The following is a 24816-nucleotide window of genomic DNA, read 5'->3' on the forward strand; positions in this document are numbered from 1 at the left end:
GGGCGTGGCTTACGCGAGTGAACGAGTGCTGCTCTGCGCATGCGCGCTACACAGACCGAGCAGAATAGAATAAAAGAATTCAGAATAAAATATACATTCTGCCAAAATATTTGTTGTTGGACATTAAATGTGACACGTAGAATTTTAATCCTACATATAAGTGTATTTTTATGATAGTGACTGTAAATCAGATGTAAACATTAAAACATTACAATCTAAAATTGGTCTTTAAAGTATTAAAGCATTAAAAACACGAAATCAAAAGTTAAAATCAGTGAATTAAAAATGAAAATATAAATGAGACTACATTTGAACTGATAAGAAGCTCTGCTGGTGACCACTCGGAAACCTAATCAAGTGAAAATAAATCAGAATTACTGAAATAAACCTGGATTATCTGGTAAACTTGTTTTATGAAACAGGCCCCTGGAATATTGTTATTATTATTATAGTACGATATAAATCTGTCAGTGTAATAATGTAGTCTACTACTGTATTTTAAGTTTGTATAACAATTTATTGGCATATTAAATAAATTGAAACCATTGCTCCATTATGAACAAGTCTTATTTATTTATTTGTATGAGTTATGAATTATTTTAATAATTTGTATTATAGTCCTGTAAGTGTGTGTGTGTGTGTGTGTGTGTGTGTGTGTGTGTGTGTGCGTGCGTGCGTGTAGTGTGGTGTAGTGCTGGAGCGGGTCTGTAGGCGGCGCTGTGGAGTGTAGAGCAGCTGTGTTCTCAGGTCTCGACGCCGCCGAAGTAAAAGCGACACAGAACCGCGTGGAGCGAGAAAGATTTCAGATCGGAATCATTCTTAAAAGTCATTAATATTTGGCCTTAACAAGCATAAAAGACTTCAGTTATAATCGTCATGTCTCGGTACATGAGACCCCCGAACAGCTCTCTGTTCGTCCGCAATATATCCGACGAGTCCCGGTGAGTCAAACTTTATTCATTCCTGCTTTCATAAACGTTCATAAATCTCTTATATTTCTCATTAATCTCTGGGAATAAACATGTTTTATCTGTCTGTTATAATGCAGCATTTCTGATGCCTAACATTGCGTGTTTGATGGGTTTATTGTGTTTCGCGCCCATCGTTTTATTATCATCATTAATATATTAATTTAATTATGTATTTGTTATAAACTGAAGTGATGAGTTTAATCATCAGATATTGTGATATAAAGCTGTTCGAGTCGATGCCTGATTACTTCTGAACACTTCTTTAACTGAGGCTTTACAGCAGTGTTCTGGTAATAATAATAATAATAATAATAAACATTCAGGAATTAATTAGAAACAGGAATGGAGCAAAACAATCGTTAAATGTTAGTTTCACTTTCATTTCTGTGTAAATTGATATAAAGTTTACACTGTTAGTCACACAATGCACTAATGATGATCTAAAATAATAAAACATTTAGATTTTTGTTCGGGTTTGCAATAGTTTTGCACTCATTTATAATATTATATCGTGCATCTTTCTACATTTGAACAGAAGAATGAATATAGCTGCTTTCTTACAGCGAGTCTGCTTTATCTGCCAGAAATGGGAACATAATGAATTAGTTTCTATCGAGAGACGAGCCGCAATGTTGTGTTTGTTTTAAAGAGTTTAACTTGTGCTCCACTCAGAATATTGCTTTAAAACAGTTCAGTGTTTCATGTGTTTACTGTCTGCTTGAAACAGACACTTCACCTAAAAGATCCTTTTCTGTGAGTTAGCTCTCCTCCAGCCGTCCGAGATCCGTTTCGTTCTTCAGAAGAACAGTGAAGAGGATTTGAAGATGAAACCCTGGTCACTGGTGACTCGATGGAAACCGGCGCTTTGAGAGAAACGATATCAGACGATACTGGATGAATACCTGCAGCTCCTGACGATATACTGCGGTCTTATGAAGAGAAACGATCTGTCTGTGCAAGAAACTGAACATTATTACTGTAATCCAGAGCCTAATGTGATGTTTGACATGTCTAAAGCATGTACAGTGAATAAACTAGTCTTCATTAACTTGCTCTATTTTCACGCACTAACTAACGGTTATCTTCTCTCCTGAGGCCACAAGACGGCGCTTCGAGCAAAACATTACTAATGCACGTTTATTAAAGCAATAAAATAACACGACTATCTTTGAAAAAGTACATAAAGTTTAAAATAATGTTTATAAACCATATAATAATTAAGTTGCTTAAACAATTAGAAACAAAAAAGCATCATGTATGAATGTATAGTTTAATACAAAGGACCGAAAACCAATCACAAAGAGTACTTTCTTCATTTAAAACATGAGATGCAGTGGGATGAGGAAAAACCACCATAAAGTCTCGACACATGTTTTAAAAGTTGAACTTACAATAATTGAACATGCTGTTTAAACATACGGCTCTCTTGTGCGAGACACGAGTGCAACGCTGATATATGTCCCTCTAGAAAATGATAAATATGTGTTCTGTGTGAACGGCTTGGGTTCAGTTTTGATGTAAACCACATCTTCTCTGCATTGATGTTCTCTTCCCGCAATAGTTTGAATGAACGGAGACCCTCATCTAGTGGCTTCAACTGGATACGCAAACAAAAGCATTAAAATGCAACGACTCTTACCTGACGCACATCTAAAATTCAGCGTTTTTGCATTCGAATGTGTGTTTTTTGACTTACATTTAATGAATGCGCCAGTGACCAGGGTTTCATCTTAAAATCTTCACTGCTCTGCTCGTCTCGGATGGCCTGAGGGAGAGGAAACGAGCAGCACGTTTTCTTTAAGATGGCGGTAAGTATGTCCGCGGTTGGTTTGGAAAGCCAGCGCTTTGAGAGAGTAAGATGTTATTTCCGGTGTTCAGGCCAGAGGATCTGCGCCGAGAGTTCGGCCGATACGGGCCCGTCGCCGACGTCTACATCCCCCTAGACTTCTATTCACGCCGGCCCAGAGGATTCGCGTACATTCAATATCCTTTGACTGCAAGTGTTAACCCTTATCTCTCTGTTGTAGCGGCGCCCCCTGGTGGAGCCCGGCACAAAGACACAGTTAAAGAGCCGTGTAGAGTAGGACTAAAAGCCAAGTCGCCGCAAGAAAGACAGAAAGAGATGGCTGCTAACAGAGAGGCAGAGTGTGAAACGAAAGCAATGTAAAGCTCCAAGAGACAAAGAGGCATTATGGGGCCGAGACGAGCGGCGGCGGTGTTTTAAAGAGCGTAAAGATGAAGGTAAAGGTAACTCCAGTATCCTCTGATTCAGGACACAAGCCTGTGTTCGTTTGTAGGGCTGGGTTTGGACACATTTCACCATTCGATTCTCATTCACAAGCTTGTGATTCGGTTTGATATTGATTATTTTGGATACATATCAGGTACAGTACATGCCAAATTTTCTCAAGGAAAAAAATCTCTCATCTAATGCTGTAAAATATACGAGAGTCAGTTGGTACTACATTACTATGATACTGAAGGTTAAAATTGACTGATTTGTAGGCTATACAACTGCTTAAATTACACTTAATAAGGAATATGTGTTATGATGCATATATTAAGCAAAATGCCCCTCTCTACAGTTTATTTTTCTATCTGACTAATGAGTTTATGATCACCGAATATGTTTTCTGAGGTAAATGTGACGTTACGTAACCTTTTACAAGCTGTTATATTGACATCTTTGCGTGGCTGAAACACTGATTGAGTGATTACATGAGACAGGATACGGATTGTAAAGTTGTACTCTTATACGTTTAGTATATATGTTTAGTCATGCTTATTTTGTGCTATAACTAGTATTAAAGCAGAGGAGATGATCAGATCACATGTGCTACAGCGATCTGTCACTCCAGATTAATGCTGTTTTGGCTCGGTTTAATATGAATACTGCAATACAACGGACAGAATTTGAAATCTGACACGTTCATATGAAAACTACCAAAGTACAATCTTCCGTCCATTTAAGGCGAGACACAAAAAACATAAATAGTTATCGCCTTACTTACCCAGTTGATTGATTACATTGATAATTGCTATTTTTTTTTTTTTGTAATATTGCAAGCTTTCTAAAATGTTAGGTTTAAATAAGCAAATGAGGCATTTATTGAAATGTGTTATACATTGCATACATTTCTAGTACAAAAATCTGAACACTGGATGAAGTCAAAACGCAAAAAACATTTGATTGTAATATCTCATTTTTGTCGCTCCATAATTCAGAAAACACTTAGAACAGAAAAAGCAATGTATCAAGCAAATTATATATGAATAAGTCCCTCTGTAAAAACCTTCAGGATATAGACGGGAATAAAAATGTAAAGTTTGGTGTGTGTAAGTGCTACTGAAGTGGAGATTTATGGCTCGGTGTAGGAGGAGAAAAAACTTGTTTTGAGAAAACGGTCTTTAAAAATATGTCTTGTAATTGAAATCTATTGACACGCATAGATAAAGTGCTATAAAAGTAACACTTAACAGTGTCTTTTGGATGTTTTCATACCACTAGTCTGAAAAAACACTTTATGAAAAAGCAATAAGCCCAAAATCTCAAACGTGACCGGTGTATGTAAAGAGTTTTTGCCTGCAGTGTCTCCCCTTAAAGGAAAACAGGCCAGAATAATCGATTCTTGGGATTTAAGAATTGATATCGTTTCATAAAAATGAGAATCGATTGAAATTGAGAGATCAATATTTTTTACCCAGCCCTATTTGTGAGTGAGTGTGTGTCGTGTGTGTGAGATGAACTCGTTCAGCTGGAGCCCTTAACAGCGCAGCAGGTTCGAGGATGTCCGGGATGCGGAGGACGCTCTGCTCAATCTGGACAGGAAGTGGGTCTGTGGCCGGCAGATCGAGATCCAGTTCGCTCAGGGCGACCGCAAGAGTGAGTGTGACCTGGTCTGAGAGGAGACAGTGTGTTTGGAGCGATTGTGACCGAGCTCTCTTGTGCTTCTCAGCGCCGGGGCAGATGAAGTCCAAGGATCGGCAGTCGCCGCGCAGCTCGCGATACGAGGACCACGATCGGCGCAGACGCTCACGCAGCCGCGACAGACGCAGATCACGCAGCCCGTCCTACGACAGACGCCGCAGACGGTCCCAGAGCCCTAGAGAGTGAGCGAGTGAGCATTACACAGCGTTCTCACTGCTGCGGATCTGGACACTGACCTTGTGCTTCTCCCAGCAGGTCCAGAGCAAGAACACACCGCAGACGCAGCCGAGAACACGACAGGTACTCATCTCATACAGAGTCATGGACCTGAATTCTCATTATTATTATTATTATTATTATTATTATTTATTGGAGTGCCTATGTCCTGCAGAGTTTAGCTCCAACCCTGAAAAAGCCCTGCACCTGCCTGTAGCCCTAGTAATTCTGAAGACCTTGAGTAGCTTGTTCAGGTGTGTTTGATTAGGGTTGGAGCTAAACTCTACAGGACAGCGGCACTCCAGGACCGACGTTGCCTACCCCGATTTATACCATGGTCTGCCTGAATACTCCATTCTGATTGGCTGGCAGGTATGCATTAAGACTCTTTAAAGGGATAGTTCACCCAAAAATTTAAATTCTGTCATTAATTACTCACCCTCATGTCGTTCCAAACCCGTGAGACCTTCGTTCATCTTCAGAACATAAATTAAGATTTTTTGATGAACTCTGAGATCTCTCTGACCCTCTCATAGACAGCAAGGATCCTTACACGATCAAGACTCAGAAAAGAAGCAAGGAGAACGTTAAAATAATCCATGTGACATCAGGGATTCAACCGCAATTTTACGAAGCTACGAGAATACTGTGCACACAGAAAACAAAAATAACTTTATAGCCACCCTATAGCACATTCTGGAGAGAATCACATACATAAACAACGCTTGCTGTTCGTCAGCAGCATGAGCAGGTTTAAAGAAGTATCTTGTGCTCATCAAGCCTGGATTTAGCCGATTTGATCAAAAATACAGAAAAAAAACAACAATATTGTGAAATATTGTCACAATTTAAAATAATGGTTTTCTATTTTACTATAACATTTATTTCTGTGATCTGCAGCTGTATTTTCATCATTACTCCAGTCTTCAGTGTCCCGTGATCTTCAGAAATCATAATAATATACTGATTGTTAGAAACAGTGTTAGAAACCGTTTTTTAATGTTTATTTTATAACCTGTGGTTCTTTTGATCACAGAAACAGTTTTTTTTTATTATTATTATTATTATTATTATTAAAAAGATGTTTAAAAAATATAAATGTTTTTTTATAACAATATAAGATGCAGGCTTGAAGAGCATAAGAAATTTCTTTCAGAAACATTAAAAATAGTAATGGGTCTTTTGACCAGTACTGTACTGTGTGTACATATTAATCAGTCTAAGGTAATCTCTTTTTTTTATTTAATGAAGATGTTATTGTATTTATTTAATTTAATCACAGTTCCAGAATAGGTCTTTATCACAGTCCGCATCGTCACATCCGGCTCCGATTAGTAGCATAAAGGAATTTCTGCTTGCTTTATTGTCAACGGACAGACGCCAGTTTTGTGAAGAAAATTAAACTAATTTAGTTTAGTTGAACATTGACGCAATAAACGTCAGTGTTAAAACTGCGTAATTTATACCGATCCCATACCATGCATCACGTCATCCTTCATTTTAAAGGGGTCCTATTATGCTTTTTCACTTTTTGATGTTAGTCAGTGTGTAGTGTGTATGTTTGGGCATAAAACGATCTACAAAGTTATAAATCTCAAAGTCCACTCCAAAGGGACTGGCAGAGAATTGGTTTGCATATATATATGCGCCACAAATAGTGTAAGTCTGTGGGACTGGTATAAATTCAACTGTATAACAGTTTCACTGCAATTCATGTTATAATGTTAGAATTAAAGAACAATAAACATAATACATATTACCATTGCACTTATCTGTACACAGTCAATGCAGTTATTTTTAAGCTGTTGTTGACATCCCATCTAAAACATGATTTAGCCAAAACAACAATAACGTTACCACTTTAATATATCTTGCAATATCCGTGCGTGCAAAGGTTCTGCGCGATCCTCAATATTCTCGAGGTCTGAATATGATTTAGTAACACGAACTTGCTGCTTTGGTGCGGGGCAATACTGAAACACCGTCTAAGCCAGGGGTGCCCAATCAGACGATCGCAATCAACTGAAGGCCATGCTGCTAGATCGTGCTTTAGGTCATAGGTTCTCAACCAGGGGGTGTGAGATAAAACTAAAATACAGGTCCTTCTCAAAAAATTAGCATATTGTGATAAAGTTCATTATTTTCTGTAATGTACTGATAAAAGTCGTGACGTATTGTCAAGTATGGTGACCCATACTCGAAATTGGTGCTCTGCGTTTAACCCATCCAAGTGCACACACACAGCAGTGAGTAGTGAACAAATCCACACACACACACACACACACACCGTGAACACACACCCGGAGCAGTGGGCAGCCATGCTGCAGCGCCCGGGGAGCAGTTGGGGGTTCGGTGCCTTGCTCAAGGGCACCTCAGTCGTGGTATTGAGGGTGGAGAGAGCGCTGGACATTCCCTCCCCCCACCTACAATTCCTGCCGGCCGGGGGCTCGAACTCGCAACCTTTCGATTACTAGTCCGACTCTCTAACCATTAGGCCACGACTTCCTAAACTTGTCTAATAAACATTAGACTTTCATATATTTTAGATTCATTACAACACAACTGAAGTAGTTCAAGCCTTTTATTGTTTTAATATTGATGATTTTGGCATACAGCTCATGAAAACCTCAAAAAATTAGCATATCATGAAAAGGTTCTCTAAACGAGCTATTAACCTAATCATCTGAATCAACTAATTAACTCTAAACACCTGCAAAAGATTCCTGAGGCTTTTAAAAACTCCCAGCCTGGTTCATTACTCAAAACCGCAATCATGGGTAAGACTGCCGACCTGACTGCTGTCCAGAAGGCCATCATTGACTCCCTCAAGCAAGAGGGTAAGACACAGAAAGACATTTCTGAACGAATAGGCTGTTCCCAGAGTGCTGTATCAAGGCACCTCAGTGGGAAGTCTGTGGGAAGGAAAAAGTGTGGCAGAAAACGCAGCACAACGAGAAGAGGTGACCGGACCCTGAGGAAGATTGTGGAGAAGGACCGATTCCAGACCTTGGGGGACCTGCGGAAGCAGTGGACTGAGTCTGGAGTAGAAACATCCAGAGCCACCGTGTACAGGCGTGTGCAGGAAATGGGCTACAGGTGCCGCATTCCCCAGGTCAAGCCACTTTTGAACCAGAAACAGCGGCAGAAGCGCCTGACCTGGGCTACAGAGAAGCAGCACTGGACTGTTGCTCAGTGGTCCAAAGTACTTTTTTCGGATGAAAGCAAATTTTGCATGTCATTCGGAAATCAAGGTGCCAGAGTCTGGAGGAAGACTGGGGAGAGGGAAATGCCAAAATGCCTGAAGTCCAGTGTCAAGTACCCACAGTCAGTGATGCTGGTGTTTGTCCACTGTGTTTTATCAAGGGCAGGGTCAATGCAGCTAGCTATCAGGAGATTTTGGAGCACTTCATGCTTCCATCTGCTGAAAAGCTTTATGGAGATGAAGATTTAATTTTTCAGCACGACCTGGCACCTGCTCACAGTGCCAAAACCACTGGTAAATGGTTTACTGACCATGGTATTACTGTGCTCAATTGGCCTGCCAACTCTCCTGACCTGAACCCCATAGAGAATCTGTGGGATATTGTGAAGAGAAAGTTGAGAGACGCAAGACCCAACACTCTGGATGAGCTTAAGGCCGCTATCGAAGCATCCTGGGCCTCCATAACACCTCAGCAGTGCCACAGGCTGATTGCCTCCATGCCACGCCGCATTGAAGCAGTCATTTCTGCAAAAGGATTCCCGACCAAGTATTGAGTGCATAACTGAACATAATTATTTGAAGGTTGACTTTTTTTGTATTAAAAACACTTTTCTTTTATTGGTCGGATGAAATATGCTAATTTTTTGAGATTGAGGTTTTCATGAGCTGTATGCCAAAATCATCAATATTAAAACAATAAAAGGCTTGAACTACTTCAGTTGTGTTGTAATGAATCTAAAATATATGAAAGTCTAATGTTTATCAGTACATTACAGAAAATAATGAACTTTATCACAATATGCTAATTTTTTGAGAAGGACCTGTATATTAAATAATGTTATGAATAATATGTTAAGCATTGTAAAAATATGTAGTCTATTAATAAATAACAGCACCACCTCTCTAAGTATTCTGTGATGTTCTGTGTTTCGGAGCAGCTCAAGCCGTTTCTCATCGCTCTGTGTGAAATACAGACTGAACGGCGGCTCATAACCGCTGTATGAGAATATGATACGCAAACTACTGCTCTCGGCTGGATAAAAGAAGCCAGTGTCATAGTAGCCTAAAGATTTGATGAACGACGATTGTAATCAAGGACACGCTGTGTTTTTTTTTTTTTTTTTTTTATAAAGGGACCATGCACAATTTTTAACATAAAATTTCCATTTCATGTATTGTACCGGATTTAGCCAAAGGCTATTTTTCATCCGTAGTCCTCCAGGCAGGTCAACACTAAAACAACATTACACAAACAATACCTATGTTCACATACAATAAATAAATACATACATACACACGTACTGTCAGGGCCATAAAAAAAAACATACAGTAATGAATCAGTCAATTAATTTAACTACAAAAATCTCAATGGTTACATGATTGGTTAAATTTTAAAAATGATTTTAACTTCAATTTAAAAGGACCATAAGCTCTACACCCTTTTATGTCCTCTGGTAGAGCATTCCACTGATTAGTGGCTTTCACAGCGTAAGATGATAACCCAAATGCGGAACGACGAAAGGGAACCAAACAATTACTCATAAGTGATAGTCTGGTAGATCTTACAGAGGTTTCACAGCGAAGATGAATAAAGTCACGTAATACAGAAGGAGCCAGACCGTTTAAGATTTTATAAACCATGCACATGCTTGAATAAAGTCTAAAATTGTCAAAGTCAAAACAATTATATTTCCCTATGATCCTACAAGAATGAAAATGGTTAGGTTTTTTATCTAAAATTTTTAATGTCTGTTTATATAAAGATTTTAAGGGTTTAATAACAGTTTCACCAGCTTGATCCCAACATGTCAAACAGTAAGACATATAAGAGAAGATTGTAGCATGCATAAAAGCCTTAGCTACATCAAAAGAAAGACATGGTCTAATTTGTCTAAAGTTTGCCATATTATATTTAATATTCCTCACCATTTTCTTTACATGTTTTTTAAATCTGAGATTTGAGTCCAATATTATACCAAGATAATTGAACTCATTTACTATATCTATCTTTTCACCATTAATATATATAGCAGCAACATCAGGAGATTTAACGTTTGTTTTAGAGAAAAAAATTCCTTTTGTTTTGCTGATATTTAAACTAAGACATGACTGTTCCAGCCACTGAGTAATCTTTTCTGTAGCAGCTTTTAACTTTTCAGCTGCTAGTTCTGCTGTTTTCGCATGTGCAAAAATAACGGTGTCATCAGCGTACATTTGTGCTTGTATCCCTTCACACTGTTGCGGAAGATCATTGATATACAAACTAAATGGTAAAGGACCTAGTACTGATCCTTGGGGTACACCCATTGTATAATGCAAATCACAGGACTTAACCCCTTTAATTTTTACGCATTGTTCTCTATTTATTAAGTATGAGGATACCCATGCTAAAGCTTCAGGTGAAAATTTAAATGTAGACAATTTAGAAAGGAGAACTGTATGATTAACAGTATCAAAGGCTTTACGTAGATCTAAAAATATAGCCCCAACAAATCCTCCTTTGTCAACTTTAGATTTTATTTGCTCTATTAAATGTAAAGCAGCTGTTTCAGTAGAATGATTTACTCTGAAACCAAACTGCATACAATGTAAGCCAGCCTCAATGGTATTAAGGTGGGATGTCAGCTGTTCAAAAACAATCTTCTCTGCAACCTTTGAGAGTACTGGCAGTATGCTTATGGGTCTGTAATTACTAACTTGATGATGGTCTCCAGATTTAAAAATAGGAGTAACAATTGCTTTTTTCCATGCAGTAGGAAAAACACTACCTTCAAATGACAAATTAATTAAATGAGTGATGACCGGGGTTAAACTAACTATCTTTGTGAGTTTTAACAAACATAGTATCCAAATGATAAGCATCTTTACATTTTGAGTTTTTCAATGAGCTAATAACTTTATTAACTTGCGTTTCATTTGTCTTGATTAGATTAAAACTTTTACGTACATCCTCAATTGGACTAATATTTATTTCCCTTTTTGAAAAAGTATCCCCTAATTCTTTAACGGAATCAATAAAAAAATTATAAAAAATAGTAGCAATGGCACAGTCATCTTCAATTAGCTTTCCCTTAACTTTTAGTTTAACATCACCTATAAGATTTGGTTCCTTTCGTAAAAGAGAATTTATGTTTTTCCAAATTAGCTTACCATTACCTTTAGCCTCATTCATTAGATGAAGATAATAATTGGATTTGGCTACTCTCAGCTCTCGAATAACTTTGTTTCGCAGACCTTTGTAACAAAGCCTATCAGTGACTCTTCCAGTCTTAATAGCTTTCTTCAATAATGAATCCCTATTTTTCATCAGCTTCCATAAATTCTCATTGAACCACGGTAAAACATTCTTATGTTTGATTTTTTTCTGAACACTAATAATAAATTTGTCTCTTACAGACTTAATTCTATTATAAAATGTATTACAACCATAATCTATATCCTTGGAAGATAAAATATCATTCCACTTTAGATCAGCTATTTCCTCATCGAATGCTAATCATTTTCCTTTTGGTATACAATGAAAAACATTAGAAGTTACTATATTATTTTTAAATCTGTTTTTTGTTAGTTTCCGTGCAACTAAGGTTAAATTGTGATCAGATAACCCAGTGATCAAATTATAACTCTTAATTATCCTTTCAGGTTTATTAGCAAATATTAAATCTAACTGTGTCTTTGAAGATTTCGCAATTCTAGTTGGCCCTTTAATTAACTGATGTAGATTAAATTTATCTGCAATAATTTTCAATTTTTTCCTCTTTAATTTATCTTCCCAATTTAGGAAGATAAGTGTCCGTTATAATGATGTGTAAACGAACCGTGTATGTGCGCTGATCACTATAACATCATATTTCTGCTTTAATATAGCTCAGTATATTCACGTAGTTGAATACAGCAAGTGTTTTATAACAGATGCTCACGTGTGTTGGAGAAGTTTGTGAGGATCAGTGGTGTTTATGTGCATACGGGCATCAGACGCTCCAAACAGCTTGTTCTTACAGAGAAACTATTCACTGATGGCGTCGTGAATGGTGAATAATAATAATAAAACATAGGTTTATTTTCTTATTAAATTAGTACAATATAAAGATACATCCCAACAAGTCTTTTTAATTATTTGTTTAATATGTATTTTATAATTTATTTATTTTTCACTTGATAGATCTCGGTGAGTTTCTCATTTAAAAAATAGATCCCCACACAAAGAAGTGTGGGCACCCCTGGTCTAAGCTGTTGGCCAATCACAACGCACTGGGACAGCTGACCAATCACAACACATTTCGTTTTTCGGAAGGCGGGTCTTTATCACCCCTGGAACTAATCAAGCCTGGGGAGAGAGGTATTGTAGTAATATAAATTATGTGAAAAAATAATGTTTTTCGAAACACCAAGCATGAGAGCACGTTCTAGTACACCCCCAAAACAGCATCAAGACTGTGTAAAAGAGCATAAAGGACCCCTTTAAGGTGTAACATGAGCCCACCTGAGCGACGCGACTGTCAGTCAGATTAATGAAGAGAGGAATACTTTGTTTTGAATTATTTAGTTTATTTTTGAATTATATTTATTGTGATTAACCTCCCGTTCTTGTTCACAGTATAATGATATTCAATCGTTGCAAGCGATCACGGCGAATAACTCTATTAAGATTAAACTTATTTTTAATTATCGTCTATGGGCTGGAAATATTTCTTCATTTGAACAACTTCAGTTTGATGCAATTATAGAGGATTGGATCATAAAGTCAGCGTGTGAAAAAATGTGAGTTAATACGACGTTAAACGTTTAATACGACTAGTTTGCCCTAAACCTTTAATTTAATCCTTCTATACAGCCTTTAGTCATAATTAATGTTTTAAGCTTTGGCTAATTCTAATGCTTATTAATGTGATATGTTGTTTGTATAGTTTTCTTGCTGTTCTGTAATGAAATAATGTGATCAGACAGTAACGAGTTACCTATACTGTTACAGCGCTCCTGTTAAAGTCACGAAATACGCATCGGGAGATCTTGACAACATAGTCCTTGGTTTCATAATAATCAAGTAATTGTTATAAACTGAGATTGGTGTCTTTAGACGACGTATATGTGCTGAATTCTACATAAATAATCCACAACAATCCCGTGCTATGGGCCCAGCATTGATCGAGGCTGCAGCAGAAGGTTTATTACGCTACTCTTTGAATCTTCTGCTTTTCGAACGCTGAAGTGTGATAAAGGCCTGCACCACTTCAGGAAGTGCTTTTATCATTTTCATTACCTAGCTGGGGATGAGCAGGATCTAATCAATATTGACTACAGATATCGTCATGTTATTCATATCAATAATATGGTGATATGAATCCCTTTGTTATCTTAAATATGACAAATACACACACATCAAGTGGAACAGAAAGACACGATCCCTACAAAGCAGAAAAAAGTTTAGTTAGTTGAAGCAGAAATTAGAGCAGTAGTCCTAATCATCAGCCGAATTTAGAGGATTCACCTGAGATCCTTTATTTGAAACATTTAAAAAAATGTTCTAGTGTGTTTGCTTTTTAACTTTGAATACAAACTTCTCTGCTTTAACTTTAACTGGTAACAGCTCCTGACGCGATGTCCTTCATTATACGCTCACATTAAAGCGTCACGTCTGGGTGCGTCAGCGGCACTCGCGCTCTTTTAAACTCGTAATAAAGCAGTGAATGATCTGATGCTGATCGACAGAACAAGTTTATATTTAGAATACATTGCAATCACTCCAAAATAGATGACAACCGGGACCGCTTTGAAACTGCTACATTATTGGTTTAATTGCAGACGAGTGACAATTCAAGTATATCCAGTGACCCATGAGGCTAGTGTTTCTGCCCGTGTTGACTGGACTACAGCGGATGCTACGGTTATGGAGGCCCCTCCTCAAAGCCCGGGGCCCTAGCGCCGGCCCTGTGTCAGAGAACTCTCAGAATACATCAGAAATATCTTCATTTGTGTTCAGAAGATGAACGAAGGTCTTACTGGTTTGGAACAACATGAGGATGAGTAATTAATAAGAGAATTTAAATTTTTGGGTGAACTATCCCTTTAAAGCACAGGAAGATCCAGGTCAGTTTAATCACCGCTCTGTAATAAAGGTCCCCTGAAGTGCGTTGAAACACGCAGCGTTATTCTGTGCGGGGACGGTATTTCAACTGAAACAGGAAGACAGGGCGGGGCATATCCAGCAGCCCTGCCCCCTTTTTAAAACCACCAATAGCGTTTTGTTTATATCTGCTCAGGCCAGAGTCGTTGAGCTCGGTAAAGCTGCGTTTGACAGCCTCAGTCTAATAGATTACCCCTGGATTCTTTCTTACTTACTTTTGTCATTTAGCAGATGCTTTTGTCCAAAGCGACTTACAAATAAGAAAAAGTAACTAAAACTAAAAGTTACAACTCTATAAATACTATATACCCACATATTTAAGAAAAGAAATTAAAATTGACACATGCATATAACAACATTTCAATAATAAACATATAAATGAAAAAACTAAAATAAAAGCGATACTTCTATCCTTTGCCGGTGTCCCTGCCCGGTGGAGTCGCGCGGTAGAGTCGATGGTCTTCACACGACGACTGCCGCGGTATAATAACCTTTTTATACCAATCCAACAAATGATAATTTCAATTCAGCTGGACCCACTTTCCTGTTTATCAACTACAAATGGCCAAGCAAGTGCACACACTGACAAGATACACGATACAGTACGAGACCAAACGCCATTTCAGCAACTCTCAACACAGTAAACAATTCAATGTGAAACTCTTACTAAAACAAAATAGTGATCATAATCGTGCTGAGGCTGTGTAGTTATAAAGTGTTTAATATATACCGACTCGCGCATATGATCCACTGCATGCGATCGCGTCTGTTAATTTAATTAATTGTTTATTTACTTGGTTTCAAAACCGGAGAGTGAACTAACTCCAGGGTTCATTTGTGTTAACATGACACCTGTTGGACACAAAAGAAGGTATTTTGGAGAATGTGTTTCCTGCTATTGTAGGGAAATACTATGTAAGTCAGTGGGGATCAGAAACTGTTACCGACATCCTTCCAAATCTCTTCTTCATACAGGTTTGAGTAAATGAGCTATTGCTTTAATGTGACTGCTCTCAATCACTCACTTGATGTAATAACTAGTTCTGTATTCTAAAAAAGAAAGAGTTGTTTTCTATACGTTCACTGTGTCTAGCTTCACTGTTTCAGATCGGTGTATTGTAGTGGATCAATCGCTCACCGATGTCTTGTTCCTGTAGATTTCTTATTTCAACTTACTTTTCTTGGAGTTTTTTTTCTTTGTTCTTCATGGTGGAAAATGTTACTGAAAAAGTCACCAAAAGTTGAATCTTTCACATAGAAATCCTGAAAATGCATGAATTTTGGTAGTTATGACTGGGATGATGTTGGTTTAAAAAAAATCTATCAGGGAAAGCATTTTTATATGTATATTTTATGAGCATTTTAAATTTCAAGGCCTCCAGAATATTTTGTTATATGAATGCAATAAATCAAAATAAAGATCAGACCTTCTTCTTTCAAACAAAAAAAATCAGTTTTATTCTAGCTTCAAGCATTGTTTTTTTTATCAACACTTGAATGTAGGTAGGTTTCATAAAATCAGCAACATTTTGAGCAAAAAGCTGAGAAAATCACATTTTTATCAAGCACTCCATCTGGATCATATTCAGTAATATTATCAAAGCAAAGATGCAGTAGATGTCCTCCATCAGTATCTCAAAGCTTCTCAGGTCTTTAACACTTTCTGGATCCATATTTCTCTCTGAAACATTACGCAACTTTCATTTATATGCAGTTAGTGTCGATGATACACTTACATATGAGAGCGCTAGTGTCGGTGTTTTTGATCGAGTGATTCTAGACTCATTGAGGAGATGTATAATAGCGCCCCCTAGCGTATAACAGTAGAAACACAGAAAATGCTAAGCCTTTTAATGCACATTGTCTGTCTGTCATGTGACTCTATTCTAACTCTTCTGAACGGTCATGTGACTTCCGCAGGCCCAGACCATCTGCGCGCGACCGGAGCCGAAGCCCCGCCCACTCCAAGAGCAGGGGCGGAGCTCAGTCGCGCTCCAGGTCCAAGTCCAGTAGCCCGCGGGAAACCAGCCAACTCCACACAGAGAATCCGGACGCCGCTGAGGAGAAGACGCAGACACGCTCCCCATCTCGCTCCAGATCCCGATCCCGCTCCAGATCCCGCTCCTGGGCTGGACGCAAGTCCTGGGGGCACTAGAGCGCCACGCCCATCCAAACCGGTCTAGGGTTTGTCGTTTGCGAGAATGTCTGCGAGTGACAGCCGTCTATCTGTTTCTTTTAATAAGGAGAGGAAATCAAACCATCTGTTAACGGCTGCAGAGTGTTAGCATCAATGATGTCTTTACCGTTTAGTTTACAAGCGCAGCTGCCCAGAATGAGAGATGAAAATCGCCTCAATATTTTTGTATGTGATTTTTGTTTTAGTTGACCAGGAATGGCAATCCATTTAAAACGGTCTTTCATGAGTGTCTCAGATGTGTTTTATTGTGAAATCTGCAGGCTTTTTACATGTAACCTCAGAATTAAATAAATTACTTGTGCAGCAGTATGTTGTTGTTAATTTTCCAGTTTATTCTCGGATCTTGATTCCTAATCATTCTGAAGTAAATTATGCTGATTTGGCACAACGTGTGCTTGTGGTTTTTGTTTGGAGTAAGTTAATAATTACAAATGAATCTTACGCGTGTTGTGACTTTAGCCTTCTGATTGAGTTTCAGAAACTTAAAAGTTCACCCTAATTTTGCCTGTTTTTCCAAATCTGTTCACTCTTTAAAATAAAGGTTTCAAAAGAGGTTTGTTGGAAGTCATGCCATAGAAGAACCGTTTTTGAAAACGAAAAATTTGAACACGTCTCGCCCCTAATCAGACACCGCTACGTCACATAACAGCGACAACAGCAATGTCAGACTACGTGCCTGTGTTCGTGCTGCAGAACCTACTGAGCTCATTAGTTTTATTAAAGCAAAATCTTCTGCATTGTGTGTTAGTTTGTATTTACGCACATGGTCCAAGTCTTCTTCTCTGTTGTTTTGTGTATCTCTGTGGCAGAATTACAGCGCCACATATTGGTCTGGCATGTGTACTACATCGTTTTCAGTCGGTTTCAGTGATTCCGTGTGGACGCAGATATTTCCTGAGACGACTCCGTGTTTACGGAATTTGAGGCAAAAAAAAAGATTGGATACGGAGAAATCTGGCTTCGTGTGGACGTAGCCTTAGTGATCAGTTCTTAAAAGAACCACTTTTAATCTAAAGAACCAACATTTTAAAATCTAAAGAACCATTTTCCACTGTTAGATCATGCCTCCAAGCCAGATAATTCAAGGTCCAGCCTCAGACGCCAGATCCGTCAGAAAATATCTGTTCTGTCTGGTAACAGGACTACTCTCAAGCAAAGTAGTCTAACAGCCAAAACCTGTTAACAGCAAGTCTTGTCTGGTACCCAAAATACCAAGAAAAACTCTATCAGCCAGTGAAGAGCTGAAGCAGGAGACGATGTGATGATAAAAGGAGCAGAGACGTATGTCTCAATGCTCAGACTTCATCTGACCAGCACAAATTCAACAAGTAGTTATACCAAACTGCTTCAAACAACATCCCATAAACCTTGAGTTTCCATAAATATTCAGTTGTATCTCTTATTCATGAAGACAAACGGCCCTTGAAACACAGTCATAAGACTAAACAAAATAAAACATAATATAAGTGACTAATCAATTAATGAATCAATTAAATGAATATAATGATTAAACAAATTAAGAATGAATGAATAAATTAATATAAAAGAAAGTACAACAATGTATGGTTACTCTCTTGAAGCAAAACACACACAGGCTGCGTTTAACGATCCTCAGATCCTTCACCGCTGTAAAGAACCTTTATTGATTGGAAATTGATCCCACAGATTTTTAAGAGTGTAGGACTGTCAAAAGATTTCTGAAAACTGTTGTTTTTATGTAATCATACAATGTACGCTAGTTTTATATGACATGTCAAAGTGAAAATATAATCTTTTGCACTGCATGGAAGATAAAAAGCTTGTGCAGGTTTGGAATGACATGAGGGCAATATAGTCTTGCCAACATGTTACATGCTGTCATGAAATGCTGACCTGCCACAGACTCTTCATTGTGTCCTGTGCTTTGAGGCCTTGTTTACGACACGTGTCAAATAAATCTAGCCCTGACCATGTGACCCTTCAGCATTAGATGATCATCATTGCTTGCGTGTAAGAGAACAGCCGCTGCCAAATCGATGAACCTGCTCACACGCCACCGAATCCATCCCACAATCCACCGCCTCTCGGGGCTCCTGATTGGTCGAGAGATACCAAAGCACCGCCCCTGCGCTCTCTGGTCATCGACTGGTCAATGACGGGTTTAAAAAAAAAAAATCGACAGACGCTGGCTTGAGGGAAAACCTTGATTGGATTCTGAGAGCAGTTCATGTATGAAATCGGACATGACCGATTGATCATTAATTAGGATAATAAGCATCGACAGATGGAGAGCTAGTTCCTCACAGCGCTGTTGGTCACTCACATGCTTGAGGAACAGCAGAACCTGAGTCTCTTCAGTCAACAGCCCAACATCATTAATAAACCTAGGCCTGGTTTCACAGACAGGGCTTAGTCTAAGCCAGGATTAGGCCACAGTTCAATTAGGACCTTATATAAATGTGCTTAAGAAAAAACATTAATGGTGTCTATCTTGAGACAAAACAAAGGCATTGATATATTTTAAGATCAATCAATGATAGTTTCTTTCAGTTGAAACAGCTCAGACTAACATTTTAGTTTTGTCTGTGAAACCACGGGTGTAATTGCTCTGAGTTATATGACAGCAGCAGTGTCACGCTACATCAGGACCGTCTCCTCCTCATCCAACTGACCCGCAGGCCTTTACAGAGGCACAGCAACACATCGCATTGATTACTTTTACCAGGATATAAAGTTAGCGGCGACCTAGATTTCTCAAACCACAGCGTCCGGTCGAATGAATAACACAGCCTCTTGAATAACTCCTCTTTCAGATCATTGTTAGATGCGTTTGATCATGCCGTTAACATGATTAACAGTTTTTCCTCATGCAGCGTTTTTATATATTTTAGAGAAGCCACTTTCTCAAATGGTGAGTATGGAGTTATTTGTGACCATGGAGCACAAAACCATTCGTAAGTAGCACAGGTATATTTGTAGCAATAGCCAACAATACATTGCATGGGTTAAAATTATCATTTTTTCTTTTATGCCAAAAATCATTAGGATATTAAGCAAAGATCATGTTTCATTAAGATATTTTTTTTTATTTCCTACCATAAATATAGCAAAACTATTTTTGATTTGTAGTATGCATTGCTAAGAACTTTATTTGGACAAATTTAAAAGCGATTTTCTCAATAATTAGATTTTTTTTGCACCCTCAGATACCAGATTTTCAAATAGTTGTATCTTAGCCAAATATTGTCCTATCCTAACAAACCATACATCAATGGAAAGATTATTTATTCAGCTTTTATCCTTATGACTGGTTTTGTGGTCACATTTATTATTTCTCGTCTGTGAGATTTGGCACGGATTATATCCGAGAACTGTATATGAGAACTGTATGGGTTGTGTTGTCGTTTCATCCGCAGCAGCAGAGATGTCCGTGTGAGGATGGGCGACTGGAACTTTCTCGGAGGGATTCTGGAGGAGGTTCACATCCACTCCACCATTGTGGGGAAGATCTGGCTCACCATCCTCTTCATCTTCCGCATGCTGGTGCTGGGCGTGGCGGCCGAGGACGTATGGAACGACGAGCAGTCCGACTTCATCTGCAACACGGAGCAGCCCGGATGCCGTAACGTCTGCTATGATCGCGCCTTCCCCGTCTCGCTCATCCGCTACTGGGTCCTGCAGGTCATCTTCGTGTCCTCGCCCTCGCTGGTCTACATGGGCCACGCCATATACCAGCTGCGCGCCCTGGAGAAGGAGCGTCACTGCAAGCGCGTGGCTCTCCGGCGTGAGCTGGAGCTGGCGGAGGCAACGGAGCTTGGACCCGTACATCGGCGGCGGGTGGAGCGGGAGCTGCGGCAACTGGAACAGGGGAAGCTGAACAAGGCTCCGCTCCGGGGCCCACTGCTGCGCACATACCTGGCACATGTGGTGACCCGCTCCGTGGTGGAGGTGGGCTTCATGACAGGCCAGTACCTGCTGTACGGGCCCAAGCTCCAGCCTCTCTACAAGTGCGAGCGGGAGCCGTGTCCCAACGTGGTGGACTGCTTCGTCTCGAGGCCCACGGAAAAGAGTGTCTTCATGGTGTTCATGCAGGGCATCGCCGCCGCCTCGCTGCTCCTCAGTCTGCTGGAGATCCTGCACCTGGCCTACAAGAAGCTGAAGAAGGGGCTTCTGAACTACTGTCCGCAGCTGAGAGACGACGATTGCGGCACCAAGAGGAACTCTCTGCTGTATCAAGGGCGTATAGCCACCGTCCCGACTGCGCCTGGCGGATTCGCTCCGCTCTTGGAGAAGCAGGGCAACGGACCTGCATACCCCGTACTCGCTAACCCCTCGTCTGCGTTCATGCCCATCCAGGTGCGGCAGGAGAACAAGGACGTCGTTTCCAGTCTGCTGGAGCGCAACAGCAATTCCAACAACCTGTGCAGCGAGGCTCGATCCCCTGCAGCGCAGACGTGGCTCCCGGCGGAGTCCCAGAGCTCGCAAACGGATCCGTGCAAGCAGCAGCGAAACAGTCTGGCCTGGAGCTGCGTCACGGCGGCGGAAGGGAACGGCTCGGACAGCGCAGACTCTGAGCCCAGCTCCGGCTCACGGCAGCACGGATCCGCAGGGAATCCCTCCTTCTCACCTAACAGGCAACGAGCGTCACTAACGAGCGGCAGCAGACGAGCCGCCAGCGACCTGCTGATCTGAGGCTCTGTGTGCCTCTCTCACAGGAATCAGTCTGGATCAAAGGGATGGCTCAGCCAAAAATGATAATTCTGTCATCATTTACTCGCCCTCATGTCGTTCCAAACAGGGCTGGACTGAAATTCAGCCCTGGACAAATGCAGCCCACCAGTTGCCCCGTGAATGTTTTGTTGGGTTATAGGGGCTTCAATTGGAGTAAGTAAATGAATAAATAAAACAGGACAATGATAGATATTACTAAATTCACAGAAAATTGCCACATAGAAATGAACTTGTCAGTAAAGCATTGATTTTGAGCTAGAAATGTATTGCTGGTAAATTGTCATCATTTCCTCACCCTCATGTCATGACTTACTTTCTTCTGTGGAACACAAAAGATGTTTTGTAGAATGTTACCAAACCATTTGGGTTACCCTTGATTTCTACTGTAAGGACACAGATTTCTTGAATTTCTCAAATGATCATCTTTTATGTACCAGAGAAGAAAGAAATTCATACAGGTTTGGAATGGCATGATGGTGAGTAAATGATGACAATTTAAATTTTTGGGGGAACTGTCCCTTTAAGAACTTTAATATTTGTAAATAGTAAACACCTAATTTATATAAGACACTGATATTTATCTTTAATCATGCTCTTACTGGATTAACATTTTACTTTTATTAACAATTAAAATTAATTATAATAAACATCACAAGAAGTAAACTGTCGTCCTCATTACCATGCTTATCCTATATGGATTTTAAACTAAATAAGCAATAATAAACAATGAAATTAAAAAAGAAAAAAACTTGAAACTACAAAAACATCTTGTATAAAAGTGAAGTATTCCCCAATATTTAATAGAAGTAATAAGAGTAACATTTATAATAAAAACACCATAGGCTATTTAATAACTGCAAGTTAAGTGCTGAATTAACAAGCTTGTAATTATTTACAGTTTACATTGTCATTTACTGTAATCCCTACAAACCTTTAATGTTCTCATAGCATCATCAACTCTTTGATTACCCACATTCTTCGAAATGTCTTTCTTTGTATTCAGTAAGTCATAGAGGTTTGGAATGACATGTTAATGATGACAGAATAATCATTTTTGGCTGAACTGTCTCCTGAAACTTTATTTTCAGCCTGGACTGTCTAAATATTCACCGTTTAGCATGAGGAGTCGTGGCTGTTAATGGGTTTCATATTCATAGAGGTTTGAAGATGAAACCATCTGTAATTGACAGACATATCTTAGTGTCTATATTGATGTGTACAGTGGCCTCTGATGGTAAAGAAATCTCATTTTAAAGATCATTTTTATTTATCTATTGAATCAAAAGCTCTTTATGATGTGATGTGATATATACTCTGACAGCTGTGAGATGATCAGTAAGATCAGTGCTGGTGTTGCTGGTATTCAGTCAGCAATGCATATTATATTATATTATACAGTCAGAGCACCAAATACGTCATCCAAGTTCATATAACCTTGCAGAATTTATGCAGAGATAAAATATATTTAACAAAAAAAAAAATCTATCTTGTAGATTTTGTGATTCTATACAAACCTACACACTAAACTGTGTATTAAGCAAAAGATACAAAGATGGGGATTATTTCCCACAATCCAGTGCTAATTCATCTTCTTATGATGGACATCTTGAGATGTCAGCCAACTGACAATTAATTTGATCAATTCCTTGCACCATTTTATTTTACGTTTCCAAAAAGAACAGAAAATTGTGTCGTGCACTTTAAGCACTTACACTGCCGCTCAAACGTTTGAGATCAGGAAGATGTTTAATGTTTTTAAAGAAGTTTCTTCTGCTCATCAAGGCTGTAACTATTTATAAAAAAATCTATCTATAAAAAAAAACTTATTTTGTGAAATATTATTGCTATTTAAAATATAATTTTGGGACCTGTGATATATATTTTTAAGGATTTTCTGATTTATAAAAAGTTAAACAGCATTTATAAAAAAAACTAATTGTGTTACAATATAAAATGCTATTCAAAAGTTTGGGGTCAGTACATTTTTTTTTTTTTTTAAGAAATTAATACTTTTATTCAGGAGGGATGTGTTAAATTAATAAAAAGTCATAGTAAAGACTTATATTGTTAGAAAAGATTTCTATTTTGAACAAATGCTATATTTTTTAACTGTGTTGATCTAAGAATCAAAGAAAAAAGTATTGCATGTTCCAAAAAAAAAACAATATGAAGCAGCACAAGTTTCAACACTCATAATAAATCACATACAGTGGGACAAATAAGTATTTGATACACTGCCGATTTTTCAAGTTTTCCCACTTACAAAGAATGGAGAGATCTGTAATTTTAATCGTAGGTACACCTCAACTGTGAGAGACAATATAAAACAAAAAAAATCCAGAAAATCACATTGTATGATTTTTGAATAATTAATTTCCATTTTATTGCATGAAATAAGTATTTGATACAATAGAAAAATAGAACTTAATATTTGGCACAGAAACCTTTGTTTACAATCACAGAGGTCAGAGGTTTCCTGTAGTTCTTGAGCAGGTTTGCACACACTGCAGCAGGGATTTTGGCCCACTGCTCCATACAGGTCTTCTCCAGATCGTTCAGGTTTTGGGGCTGTCGCTGGGCAACACTGAGTTTCAGCTCCCTCCATAGATGTTCTATTGGGTTCAGGTCTGGAGACTGGCTTTGAAATGTTTCTTACGGAGCCACTCCTTAGTTAGGGCCCAAGCCAGTAAGGCGCAGGGCCCTATTGTTCTTCTAAGGATTATTATTTTTTTTTTTTTTTTTTTTTTTTTTTTTTTATTTCAATCATCCGGGCAGTTTTGGGGGCCTTAACGTGCCCGAAAACTCTCGAAAATTGGCACGCACATTGGAACCTGCGGCCATTAGGACGCCGCTGAGGCTGGGACCCGGGCGTGGCACAGGGGCTCTACGGCGCCCCCTGGAAAATTGTCAGAAAGCTTGATGTATAGCTCACACATACTTGCACGTATTCATATGAAACTCGGTACACATATAGAACTCATTGAGCCGAACAACTTTCACGCTGCATGTCTTAGGCTCCGCCCAACAGGAAGTCGGCTATTCAGGGCTGTTTAAAAAGCGCATGCTCTGGAATTTGATATACTCCTCTGAGGATTTCCATACGATTGCCACCAAACTCGGTGAACATGATCTCAAGACATTGGGGACGCTAAATTGCGAAGATATTTTTGATATGTCGAACGGTTTGCCCGTGGCGAGGCGATGAAGTTATGGCGAAAAATGAGACCCAGGAAATGCCTAATAACGTCCACATACATTGTATGATGCAGATCAAACTTCAGTGATTTGTTCGTTGTATGATGCCGATCGGATAGATGTGACTATAATGACTGAAAGTTATAGCGCCACCAACTGGCTGCAGGAAGTGTGTCGTTTTCAAAATGCTTTGAATTCAGCATCTTCTTTTTACTCGATTTGCTTCAAACTTCACCAGAATAATGTCAAAACACGGCCGATGTAAAACTGTGA

General features: G+C 39.0%; 2 protein-coding genes across 3 annotated transcripts; both read left to right on the forward strand.

The window, feature by feature from the left end:
- The first annotated feature begins 719 nt into the window (after positions 1 to 719).
- On the forward strand, positions 720 to 17184 carry srsf10b (serine and arginine rich splicing factor 10b). Of its 2 annotated transcripts, none has more exons than XM_079381197.1 (6): positions 720 to 941; positions 2850 to 2954; positions 4751 to 4854; positions 4928 to 5081; positions 5152 to 5199; positions 16362 to 17184. In XM_079381197.1, the coding sequence occupies exons 1-6, from the start codon at positions 877 to 879 to the stop codon at positions 16594 to 16596; spliced, it is 711 nt and encodes a 236-aa protein (XP_079237323.1). In that variant the 5' UTR covers positions 720 to 876; the 3' UTR covers positions 16597 to 17184. The 2 variants fall into 2 exon arrangements, with proteins under 2 accessions (XP_079237323.1, XP_079237324.1); XM_079381198.1 differs by having other exon boundaries at positions 5155 to 5199; positions 16362 to 16946.
- Positions 17185 to 20052: 2868 nt separating this feature from the next.
- Positions 20053 to 21309, forward strand: gja9b (gap junction protein alpha 9b; the record flags this gene model as incomplete). Its single annotated transcript, XM_079381438.1, has 1 exon — positions 20053 to 21309. The coding sequence occupies exon 1, from the start codon at positions 20056 to 20058 to the stop codon at positions 21307 to 21309; it is 1254 nt and encodes a 417-aa protein (XP_079237564.1). The 5' UTR covers positions 20053 to 20055.
- Between the last annotated feature and the right edge of the window lie 3507 nt (positions 21310 to 24816).

The sequence above is a fragment of the Barbus barbus genome, assembly GCF_936440315.1.
Source record: "Barbus barbus genome assembly, chromosome: 27".
NCBI classification, from domain to species: domain Eukaryota; kingdom Metazoa; phylum Chordata; class Actinopteri; order Cypriniformes; family Cyprinidae; genus Barbus; species Barbus barbus.